We start from the raw sequence: 13,043 nt of genomic DNA on the forward strand, positions 1-13,043 counted from the left end.
AGCTGAGGTAGACTTGGAACCAGCCTCTTTACTCTATCCAACAGAAGAATGCAATTGAAAAGCATTACTGTGAAAAACTGCCAAGAAAATGGTTCAGCATGAAGCATCAACAGGCAAAGAATCAAGGATCTGCCTTCAGGCAGAGCACTTACGAATTGGGCAATATGTAGATGAGAATATAGCTGAACTAGTTCAACAAATCCTGAACATTGAAACTCTGAAGGTTAATTGTTTTCTTCAAGTAAAATAGAAGAAATCAAAGTCCAGTACAATTGTAACACATTCAGAAATCCAGTTAGAACTGAAAGAGTCATTCCAATTAAAATGGTGACTGTCTTTTCCAATAGATACTACCAGGCCTCTCAAGTATCAGCAGTTTGTTTTTATTTCACTGTCTGTATTTCCTATTTTGAGGGTATGATAATTTTCATGAAGTACTCTATTATTCCATAATAGTTTTTTAAATATTAGCTCAAAGGATGCAGCATCACTGTTGTATTTATTGCCCATTCTTAATTGACCTTGAAATTACTGTCAGCTAGCACTTTGAATTGCTGCAGTCTACATGCCTCAGAGTAATCAGTCAATCTGATTGTCAGGCAGCTCTCTGGACCCAACAGTGCCGCTGGAAGACTGCATCTAATACCATTAAGGATAGAGCCAAAATCTGGATGGAAATATAAACAGAATCATAGAATCCCTACAAGTGTGGAAGCAGGCCATTCAGCCCATTGAATCCACACCAACCCTCCGAACAGCATCCCACCCAGACCGTGCCCCCTACCTTATCCCTGTAACTCTACTTTTCCCATGGCTAATCCATCTAACCTACACGTTTCCGCACACTATGGCAATTTAGCATGGCAAATCCACCTAACCTGCACACCTTTGGATTGTGGGAGGAAACCAGAGCACCCAGAGGAAACCCACACAGACACAGGGAGAATATGCAAACTTTACAGAGAAAGTCACCCGAGAGTAGAATCAAACAATGGTCCCTGGCGCTCTGAGGCATCAGTGCTAACCAATGAGCCACCATGCTGCTCCTATACTGGGGGTCTTTCAGCAGGGTCAGTGCAGGTGGTGCTGAGAGTTGCTGGTTGAATTTGACGAGGGCTGAATTCCAAAGGCTGGGGTGGCAGGAAGGTGTTTAATCCAGCCAAAGGTCTGATCCAACTAAATCACCAAGCTTCACACCCACTCCCTCCCATTGCCAGTCACGTCCCCAAGCCTGAAAATTTCAGCAATGCATGAAAAAGCTGTTAACTATTTCACTTATGATCTAATGATAGGAGAAAAATCAATAAGAATTGAAGATGGTTGGACTTCAGACACTATGCTGATAAATCAGAGCAGTGATGTTCTTGGATTGAGATAATTGGCCTCAAACAACCACAACCATCTTTCACTGAGTTAGGTATGACTCCAACTATTGGAGAGTTTTTCTTCTGATTCCCATTGACTTCACTTTTGCTCAGCTCCGTTATGTCAAGGAGAGTCAGTCTTCCTCTGGAATTCTGCTTTTTTCCTGTTTGAACAAAAGCTACATTAGTGTGGTCAGTGTTGAATCCAATTTGAACATTGAGGAATAATTATTGACGTGGTTACTGCTCTATTGACAGCTCTAATGAACTACTGACAGCACTTTCCACAGCGTGCTAATGATCAAGAGCAGACTGATAGCGTAATAATTAATGAATACAGCTTACTCTTGTGAACAGGGTGAACCTGGGTAATTCTGTATTATTGTCAGGTGGATTGTAATCTTGTGGTTCTACTGGAAGAGCTTTGCTACAGGTCCTGCCGGTATAGGCCAGGTGCTGATCTTGGCATGCTCTTCTGCACTTTTCAATGAACTGAGGTTGATCTTCTGGCTTGATGGAAATTGTAGGTTGTGTAATATTCTGGACCATGAGGTTACAGGTAGTAGTTGAATACAATTTTGCTGCCTCAGTGTGCCTCATGGATATCCAGTTTGAATGAAAGATCTGTTCTCAAATCTACCCCATTTAGTATGACAGTAATGCCACACCATACAGTATGAAGATTGCTGAATAAAAGATACGTGCTGTCACAGCTTTTTATCTTTCACACATCATGACAATTCTCAAAAACTATTCATGTATAGGGAAAATAACATGTTTACTGTGTAAGAGGAGACTGCTAATTGGTTGGCAAGTGAAACTTAATGTCAGTGCAATGTAAGCCAAAGCCTTACAGATTGTATCAAACAATACATTACTCTGGCTGTTCGCAACAAGCAAGAAACCGACTACCTAAACAGCCTGCACTTGTGAAACTTAGTTCTATTTCTGTGCTTGGACAACATTTGTTAAATAATCCCAAATGTGCAAAGAATTACACTGACAACAAATTGCCAGTCAAGCTCACAGATTGGCACAGTTCTATGTATTGGAAGTTATATATATTAATACACAGGGCCATATTATCTGCATACAGAAAGAACATACACTGTGCTTGTTTCAACTCAGTGAAATAGATGATAGGCATTCTCTGATGCCTCTGATGCCTTAACCAAAGTCAACCTGTCTGGTTTAAAATTTAAACAAAGCTTATAAGTTAACTGTCAGTCCTCAGTAAATAATATATTCTGTGACAATGTATCTACCAACAAGAGACTATTTTCCCACCAATCAACACTCTCCTCTCATACATATAACTGTTTTCCTTCACATTGGTATTTCTTGAAAATTGTTATTAAGTGCAAATGAAAATCTTTGACAAAATGAGATAACTAGTTGTCGAGCTGAATGAACACAGCAGGCGAAGCAGCATCCGAAGAGCAGGAAGGCTGACATTTCAGGCCTGCTGTGTTCATCCAGCTCTACACCTTGTTATCTCAGATTGTCCAGCATCTGCAGTTCCTACTATCTTTGACAAAATACTTTTTTAAAGCAATATTCAAGTTTAGTACTACCAAACAACAGTATCAAGACATAATTTGATCATAAACGCATTTCTCATAGAATCCAAAATTCTGACAGATTGATTGGACTTGACAAGGGTTTTGTTTTAAAAACAATTGAAGGGGAGGCGATGGGCTAGTGGTATTATCGCTGATCTGTTAATCCAGAAACCCAGATAACATTCTGGGGACCTGGGTTTGTATGTCACCACAGCAGATGGCGAATTTGAATTCAAAAATAACCAAATCTGGAGTTAAGAATCTAATGATGGCCATGAATCCATTGCTGATAGTTGGGGAAAAACCTATCTGGTGCCCTTTGGGGAAGGAAACTGTCATCCTTACCTTGTCTGGCCTTCACGTGAATCCAGACCCACAGCACCGTGGCTGACTCTGAACTGTCTTTGGGCAAATAAATGCTGCCTAGCAGTAATGCCTTCATCCTGTTAATAAATAAAGCGCGATGGGGGGCGCAGGAAACGTAGCATTTTCTTTGACCTCATGATATCCCAAAGCATTTTACAGGCTCGTGTAGTTTTGGAGTGTTGTCACTATTGTAGGAGTGCAGCAACCAATTAGTAAAGAAATTGCCAGAAACATCAATAACCAGATAATCTGCTTCTGCAATGTTGATTATTGGGCTATCTGCCCTACTTATCAAACTTATGCCAGTATTGAGTTGGTAATTAGTTTAGCCTCTCTATGTCCATCGAAATCGTTTTAGCAACTTGCCTTCTTTGTCTTACTATCTGCTCCTGTTGGTCAGAAGGTGATTGGGTTACCTGCCTTTAGGTTTGCTAAACACATGAAGCCTGATACAGTCCTCAGAAATTTTTTTCCTTCTTGAGGAGTCCTTGATAGAAATGAGAAATTAGGGTTTGGACCCACAAGAGAGTTTGAAGGGCACATTAGATCAGGTGGAAGGTCCAATCAGCCTGTCAAATAAACTCTCAAATTAACAATTATACCCATTTGAGGGTTTCATTTGTGGGAAAGGCCCATGCTAAGCATGTAGGCAAAATTTCTTACTTGGTCTGGTGGTGGGTTCCTCCTAATCAGGTTTTCTGAGTCTATCTGTGCACCCAAGATTTTACCAACTCCCTTAAACTGTCTACCCACACTGACCTCCCAAACCGTGGTACCCATTCTGCCTTAGCTAGGGCCTGCAAACATAGGCCTGGTGAGACACCAAACACTCATCATTTTCAATTCCATGTTGCATGCCTTCTCCAGTTCCCCCAAGTACTGAATATCCTGCCTCCAGTATATTAACAAAAAAAAAATTCAGGGCAGCTATTCTTCTGAGATAATGGGAACTGCAGATGCTGGAGAATCTGAGACAACAAAGTGTGGAGCTGGATGAACAGATGCTGCTCGGCCTGCTGTGTTCATCCAGCTCCACACTTTGTTATCTTAGCTATTCTTCTGCTGGGTGGACCACAATCTCCTGACTTTTCAGTTGAAGGTTGGGGACCATGGTGCCTGTTAAATTTAATACTTCGAGCGTGGGTCTTGCAGATGTACAGTAGAGATGATTATTCAGTGCTATAACGTACTCTTACAGCAGCCCACTGTTCGACAGTGCAACACACTTTAACAAAGTATAGTCATTCGATTCCTCTGTATGCAATAAGCAATAAAATCAGAAGCCTATTTATAAAGAGCAAGTTTATTACACATATGTAGGGACATAAAGGAAATGTTCCCTGATCAGACTTGAAACATCAAGCATGTATTGCAGAACTACATTATTTCTGTTATAAAAGGAATTGATAGCATAATTTTAAGAAAAAAGTAATGTTGAAAATAATATTGCTGCTTGCTTTAGTGAGAAATATTTTTGGCCATAACACTTATGTAGAATTATGAGGCTTCCCTCTTCTTATCCTTACACTACTATTCTAATTTCAAATGGGATCAATATAGTTTGTGAAGCAGTATATGTAAAAAATCAAATGTTGTTCACAACTGCTGTATTTAGAAACAAAAATGTTGTGGCCAATATACTAAAGAGCTAAAATCTGCAGTTAAATCTCCTGTTAAATGTAACAAACATCTGATCACTAATGGATATGGGAAAACAAGATGTACAATTATGGATTGATACTGAATTAAGTCATAACACCAAACTTTGACAAACATTCACAATGCAAAACAGTCCTGCAAAGGTGAATTGCAGTTTTGACTTGAAATCATGCCAAAACAAATTGCCAATTCGTCAGCAGTATCTCAATTCCACTAATTACTGACACCACAGATGTGGCTGGGTTCAGTTTTAATGTATTGGCATCACCCTTTTTGCACTTATCTCTGAAAACATAGATACATCCATTGCAACTTGCAATCTTCCAGAGGGAAGGTACACGACTCCATACCTCTGGGAAACGCAGTCTGGTGAAGCTGTCGAGCAAAGGATTGTAACAAACCAAAGAATCCCCCTCAGCTACAATAAAAATTAGGTCCTTGTGAATAGCAGCATGCATACGGCCTGCAAAGGGGAGAAGGTATGATTTTAATTGGCACGTTCTAGAGTGCGTGTCAAAACATTGGATGAGACGCGATGGTTTGGTAAAGAAATCCAGGTCATTCTCCTCCCCACCCAGAAGATAAATAGTTCCATTCAGGTTAACACCAGCAGCACAAGATACTGCAGTGTCCAGCTGATTGGTTTCAATCCACACATTATCACGGACCACATAATAAATGACAGCACTGGATAGCGTATCCTGTAGAGTTTTTCCACCGAGTGAATAAATGGCATCCTCACTTGGCACAGATACCAGTGTGTGCTGAAGCCGATCTCTTGGCAGTGATGCACACTGTTCCCAGTCCATTGTCTCCATATTACACTTCCACATTCGGCGTGGAATGGGGCCACCCACAACATATAAGTCACTGCCATGCTTGCACGCAGCCGTAATCTGCTGACGCAATCTATTTTGTCCACTGACACTGATGGCATCATCATCACAATGTAAAGAAACTGCAAGTGAGTGAGTCCGAGTGTCTTCTTTTCCAATCAGATAAATATGAACAATTTCGCCAATTTCCTGTATGAGACAAAAAAATTCCAAAGCCGATAAACAACAATATGGTACAGTTTAATCTTTAGATAATAATCTCAAAATTAATACAAGCTAAACAGATATTTAATTCATGGGAGGATTCCAAAAGACTATCTTCTTTTGCTAGGATGACTTAAGTGCTCACTATGACTTGTTGAATCATTTCCTTGTAATCACACAAAATACCTTTGTTCTGAGTTTAGAGTAAATCAAAAAGGTCTTCTTTCGATCAGTTTCTGTGGAGAATACATACTGGCAAACCAGTAATTTGATGGGTGGAAGGGCTTGTTCCTGTGCTGTGCTGTGTCTCCTCTTACAGCAAAACAGTTGTACAATCCACTTTAAAATATCAAGTGATAATGTATTTGAAAATCTGTCATGAATTACCTACAATTTTTGCTAAGACCAGTTTTGGTTAGTAATTAAAATGTATTACAAAATTAAACTTAATCCTAGAAAGGATGAATACTGGCTAAATTGATCTGCATTTTCAAACTGTGGCAAGATCATCTTTTCTGGTCTTGCCAGGAAAATAAAGGAAGGATTAGATATTAAACTTGGAATAATCAGAACAATGCATTTGGTGATTATTGCAGTGATCCCTAACAAAAATGGCCTCTCGTTAAATCATTGTCAAGTTTCAAATTACATTTGATTCTTAACTTTTAGAGGACTATCAGCTAAACTCCTACTTTGGCAGTTTCTACTGGTATCACCATTTACCAAACAATACATCCCACTCAATGAACTTGTACTGTAATCGATGGTTAAGGGGCCTCCTGCCTAGGTTTTACTTTAAATATATTAAATCCTGCTTCATTGGTCCACATTTAACTCAGATCATGATCTTTAATTAGCTTTTGATAAGTGAACTTCATAAAAATAGATGTACTCTGAGTGGAAAAATAACATTCAATGATGTTGCTTGCAAATGTTAAACTGCAATTTTTAAAACTGGTACTCAAGACACAGCCAGCATTGGTAAGATTGAATTTCTCACCCGTCCCACTGTTGTGATGATGCAGCTCCTAAAAGGGTTCAAGATGGAAACTTCTAAGATACCCAATCAGAAACAACAGGGATAGCAAACAAACGTCAAAATCAAGCTGGTCTACTGCATGCAGGGACATTTGTAGGTAAGAATTTTCTCGTTACATTGCTTTCACGCCCTGAATTGTAGAGGTGATTAGGGAGTGCTGATTTTTGTCACAATAATGATGTAAACTACTGGTGAAAAAAGAGCATGAAGTTCAATACGAGTATCAATCTTTTAGAGGTGTTCTGGATTAAGCGTTGCTTAGTTGTGCCTATCTAAGCTACTGTAAGTATTCCATCATATTTCTAATTCAATCTTTCAATGGAGAGATTTTGAGAAACAAGGTGATGAGCTACTCATTATAGAGCTGTCAGCTGTCCATTGATTCAAAATGATGTCCATTCATGTCATGTTCTACCATGGGTCTCCAAATTTCTGCCTGACTAAATATGACTAAACAGGCTGATTCATGACCCAGAGATCTTTAAGCACATGGACTAAGGTGTCTCAGGAGGTAGTGAGATCCAGAGTGGAGGAGTGGCTTCCTTTTAACTTCTCTGCTACTGTTGTCTTTTGTCTCAAAGCAAATTGCAGCTAGATGAACAAGTTGCTAGTTTGAACGATTGGTAGCCAGCTTCTTTGCATCATTAATAGCCATTCAGCCATGCTTCAAGGAAACTTCCAGTGTATCCTTGAACATTTCCTTTGTCCTTCTGGGAAGGTTGCATATTGAGAGTTGTTGAGGGTATTCAAACTCTGATTTGCCCTTATGGCCATTGTGCTGGTATGCAGGACTAGTTAACTTCTGGTCAATGGCGACTGCCCTCATAAGATAGAGGGAAATCTGTCAATGGTTGTGGATCTTGAAAGACAAGGGGAGATGATTGGGCACACTTGTTCAAGATAGTCGTGGACTACTTTTATCTGGCATTCATGTAACCTGTCACTTGACTGCTCAAACTTGGATATTATCTGTTCTTACTGGAATCTAACATGGACAGTTCCACTATTGAAGATACCATCGAGACTGAACACTGAAACTTTAGTAGACAGTCCCAATCTTTCTGATGGATGAGTTGCAGATGGTTGAGCTGAGGATGCTTCTTTGAAGAGTCCTGTCATGATGTCCTGAAGCTCAAAAGGGACTTTTCCATGTTAGGGGTGTTGCATTATCTAGAACTCTACCACTAAACCAACATTCGTCACTTATTTGATAATACTTCTCACTATTTGGAAAAGTTTGGAATAATGTGTTTCCAGAAAAGATAAAAGCCAAGCCCCAAACTCTACAATTAGCATTATTCTGCATGAATTCTTCCGTTTCACACTCACAGGAAATATTAGTTTCAATTCGTATTGGGGAAGGATAGCCTAGTTTTGAGGTAACATACCTTTAAACTGGATGTCAGGTTCTCAGAGTACTGTGCTCGCTCTTCCTTGTTGTGATCTATCCATGTTTCTATGGCTTTGGCAGGTTTCTGAGAACTAGGAACACCATCTACAGTAACAGGAAAGAGAAGCATATTTATTAGTTTGCCAGCATGTTTTCATATAATCTACACTCGGCTGATTTTTTTCTTCTGGCAACCACCAAGCTTGATGGTGGTATGCTGCAGTTTACTCAGAGTCTGAGTTTTTAAGATCTGTTCATGGGATATGGGTGTCACTGGCTAGGCCAGCATTTATTGGCCACGCCTAATTGCCTAAAGGGCAGTTAAGAGTCAGCACATTGCTTTAGATCTGGAATGGCATGTAGGCAAAACCAGATAAGGAGGTAGATTTCACTTCCCTAAAGGACATAGGTGATTCTGATGGGTACTTACAACAATTGTTGTCATTATATCAGCATGTTATTGGCGAGTTTTGTTGAATTCAAATTTCAACATCTGCTACAGTGGGATTTGAACCCATGTCCCCAGAACATTAGCCCTCGATTGTGGATTACCAGCTCAGTGACATTACTACTCACCTCTACCTCACCTTATTGTGGAACTTACACTTTTACACCCATATTTCAGCCTGGAGACATGGATAGTGATGGTAGAGGCACTAATGTACTTTTCATCACATGGCTAACCAGGAAGTTTTTCCTTTCTTACTGCCTCCCATTGGGCTTTGTTGGAGAATTGAAAATCAAGGTATTTGGCCATATTATAAGTGCACATTCATTGTCACCAAGGCATGACATGGAACATGAACTTGGAGTTTCTGGAAGTCACAGTACGGAACATTAACTTCTTGCTCAGAAGCAGTGGCACTGCCAATCACACCACTGTGTTTTACTTTTGTAAAACATCCCAACAACTTTCAATGGAGATGTGTCAATTCCAGTACATGTGCGTATTTCAATTTATACTTAATGCAATGTGATTCACAAATCAATCAGATTCTATTGTAGCCTCCTTAATCTGGCTCCTTAATGATAGTTTTTCTACAGCAGAGTATAAACGTTTCCAATTTTTTCCAATAAGGGAACTTCTGGGAAGATCATTAGTTACAAATGAAAAGCAGAACGCTGCAGATGGGTGACCGCTTTGCAGAACACCTCCACTTAGACCACAAGCATGATCCTGAGCATCCAATGCTTCCAACTTAATTCACCACCTTGTCTGCATGCTCGTAGTTCCATCTTCGACCTGCTGCAGTGTCTCAGTGAAGCCATGCAAACTTGGAGAACAGCACCTGAACTTCTGCTTAGGTAAGTTACAGCCTTCTGGACTCAAGAAAGACTCATTATAAAAATCAAGACCGAAAACACGTACCTTTAATGATATCTGTAAACAATCTCACAGGTAGTTTCACAAAATCTTCTGTCTTGTGGAGCTGTGACAAATGTGTTTTTGCACATTGTTTTGCTGCAGTGTACAGTTTCAGGTCACTGTGCTGATCTGCTAACCACATGACCTGTAAACAATTCCTGATGTCAACAGTCCGAGCCAAAAACCGAGAGCATTCTTCAAAAAGTGATGTTAACTGGTACATATCTGCCACCTCATATGTCTCCTGGAGGTCCTCCACTCTCAGTTTTACAGTGCCCCGGTAAATATAGTCCACAAGAAGCTGGAAAACACTTGCATTCACATCTTTGAGTTCTATAACATCATTATGAGCTTCTTTTAAATTAGAGGTGAACATGGAACGGAAGAAGCAGCTCTGAGCTGAAAGCACGAGTCGGTGGAGCTGGAATTCTTTGCCTTCCACAGAGATGGTGACATCTGCAAAGAGCCGGTCTTCAAGGCACAGATCCATAATACTCTGGGCAACTCGCACAGAATGGAATCTATCTGTGAAGGTATAGCTCATGAAATAACTTTCATCTGTTGTTCCAGCGATGGCTGCACCTCCTGCATCACTATTTGGCTCCATTTTAGCAAGTGGTAAAACAGGACCTATAGGAATAATTACATTAAAAAATAAACTGTTTAAATTTTCAAAATGTAAAAATTTTTTTTTAAGTATTTTGTATCCATAAACTTCTCTATGTTATTACAACAATAGAAACTTAAAGGCAGTCATTCCTTTTGCTGATCTCCACTTTAACAAAGCACAAATGTGAATATTGTACATCAACAATAATATAAAGCAGCAATATTTTGCTTGAATACATGAACATGCAATAGAGGAACAAGAATAAGCCACTTGGTCTTTTCAGCAGCTGCACCTTTCAGTAAGATCATGGATGATCCGATTTTAACTGCAACGTGTAAGGTAATGGGCAAAGCCCAACCAGAACTTAAAACAACTTGATTCAAGCTTCTGAAAAACCACTGAATGGGATTTTAACTGATTATGTGGGAACCTTACCCGAAGCCTGGGATGGCAATGAGTATCTTTTAACAATTATCCGTATTTCCTGAGGCAGTATCGTTGGGAAAAATACAGCAAAAAAATTCAATATTTAACAAGACATAGATAATACATGGTTAGTAAGTTTGCAGATGACACCAAAATTGGATGTGTTGTGGATAGTGGAGAATTTCCTCAGAGTGCAACGGGACCTTGATCAGATGGGTCAATGGGCTGAGGTGTGGCAAATGGAGTTTAACTTAGTTAAATGTGAGGTGTTGCATTTTGGAAAGGCAAATCAGGGCAGGACTTATGCACTAATGGTAAGGTCCTGGGGAGTGTTGTTGAACAAACAGACCTTGGAATGCAGGCTCATAGTTCCTTGAAAGTGGAGTTGCAGGTAGATAGGATAGTGAAGAAGGCATTTAGTATGCTTGCCTTTATGGTCAGTGCAATGACTATAGGAGTTAGGTCATGTTGTACAGCTACAACATGACATTGTTGTACAGGACATTGGTTAGGCCACTTTTGGAATACTGCATTCACTTGTGGTCTCCTTGCTATAGGAAGGACGTTGTGAAACCTGAAAGGGTTCAAAAAAGATTTACAAGGATGTTGCCAGATTTGGAGGGTTTGAGTTATAGGGAGAGGCTGAAGAAGCTGGGGCTATTTTCCCTGGAGCGTCAGAGGCTGAAGGGTTACCTTATAGAGCTTTATAAAATCATGAAGGGTACAGAGAGGGTAAATAGACAAGGTCTTCACCTCAGGGTGGGGAGTCCAAAACTAGTGGACAACTTTTTCACAGAGAGTGGTGTGTGTATGGAATGCACTGCCAGTGCAAACGGAGGAGGCTGGTACAATTACAACATTTAAAAGGCATCTGGATGGGTACGGGAATGGGAGGGCTTTAGATGGATCTGGGCCAAATGCTGGCAAATGGGAGAAGATTTATCTGGGATATCTGGTTGGTATGGATATATTGGGCCAAAGGGTCTGTTTCTGTGATGTATATCTCTATGACTCTATTAAGCAGAAATATGGCAAACTGCATTATCAACATACTGGAAGTTAAAATTGATCAGAAGCTGAACCTAGATACATAAACTGTGGCTACAAAAACTGGTCAGAGGTTAGGAGTTCCACAATATCTCTTGTCACGATTCCCAAATGCCTGTTCATAACTAATGAGGTACAAGTCACGAGTGTGGAGGAGTAAAATGGATAAGTGGTATTCCCAGGCTCAACACCATTCAAGGCAAAGTAGCCAACCGACTGTACCCTATTGACCACAATGACATTCACTCACTTCCTCATCAATGTACAGTGACAGCACTGCGTACCATCTGTAAAATGCACTGCAGTAATTCGTCAAGGCTCATTCAACAGCAAACTCCATAGCTATGGCCTCTACCACCTAGGAGGGCAAAATCAGTTGAAATTTCCCTTCCAAGCTGTACACGATTCTGATTTGAAACTTTCCTTCGCTTACAGGATCAAAATCCTGGAACACCCTTCCTAATAGGACAGTGGATATGCCTACAACACACAGACTGCAGTGATTCAAGAAGGTGACCCAACACCGCATTTTGAAATAAATTAGTGATGAGCAATAAATTCTGGCCTCGGCAGTAACGTCCATGTCACATGAACAAATTTTATAAAATAAGATTGCCAAAAAAAGTAAGGGTGCAATTATAAGCAGAAATGTGAACAATTAAATGAAATGGAAATTGTGAAACAGAAGGTTGTATTATTAAATAGAAAGGTGAACTTGTTAAGCAGAAATGAACTATTAAATAGGAAAGGGAAATGATTCACTGAGTTAAAAAAATGGAACAAAGGGAGAAATTATTAAAGTGGAAATTAGACAGAAAATAGTACTATTACACAGAAAGTTGAAGTTATTAAGCAGAAAAGAATGTTATGAAACAGGAAGATGGAATTATTAAATGAAGAAATTTATTCTGAAAAGGGTGAAATTATTCAACAGGAAAGTGTATTATTCAGGCCCTGCGGCTCCGGGAGAAAGAAGATCAACAACCAGGCCTCAGGAATAGGAAATTCCCTCGAATTCACCTCTATTTATTAACCGAGCGGAATCGCATTTCCAAACGCGTCCAAAGCTCTCTTTGTGTTTTGTTTTTACCTTTAATTATCAGGAGCAGCGGCCACAACGTCCGAAAGGGGATGGGGGTAGGGGGGAAGAGTGAAGGTGAACACGGCGGCGAGG

The 13,043-nt window shown here is 40.0% G+C and overlaps 1 protein-coding gene across 1 annotated transcript; it reads right to left on the reverse strand.

Moving 5' to 3' along the window:
• Nucleotides 1-4,348: 4,348 nt before the first annotated feature.
• kbtbd4 (kelch repeat and BTB (POZ) domain containing 4) lies at nt 4,349-13,034 on the reverse strand. Its single transcript, XM_048545519.1, has 4 exons — nt 12,960-13,034; nt 9,790-10,416; nt 8,419-8,525; nt 4,349-5,976 (listed from the first exon to the last, which is right to left on the reverse strand). Exons 2-4 carry the CDS (start codon nt 10,391-10,393, stop codon nt 5,119-5,121), a joined length of 1,569 nt encoding a protein of 522 aa, XP_048401476.1. The 5' UTR covers nt 10,394-10,416; nt 12,960-13,034; the 3' UTR covers nt 4,349-5,118.
• Between the last annotated feature and the right edge of the window lie 9 nt (nt 13,035-13,043).

Source organism: Stegostoma tigrinum, chromosome 17, assembly GCF_030684315.1.
Source record: "Stegostoma tigrinum isolate sSteTig4 chromosome 17, sSteTig4.hap1, whole genome shotgun sequence".
Taxonomy (NCBI): domain Eukaryota; kingdom Metazoa; phylum Chordata; class Chondrichthyes; order Orectolobiformes; family Stegostomatidae; genus Stegostoma; species Stegostoma tigrinum.

Coding starts and splice junctions, on each gene's coding strand:
- kbtbd4 (XM_048545519.1), bottom strand. CDS start 10,393: ATGGAGCCAAATAGTGATGCAGGAGGTGCAGCCATCGCTGGAACAACA. Junction 8,526..9,789: donor GTTTACAGATATCATTAAAG/GTACGTGTTTTC, acceptor CTGTTACTGTAG/ATGGTGTTCCTAGTTCTCAG. Junction 5,977..8,418: donor ACCTGACATCCAGTTTAAAG/GTATGTTACCTC, acceptor TGTCTCATACAG/GAAATTGGCGAAATTGTTCA.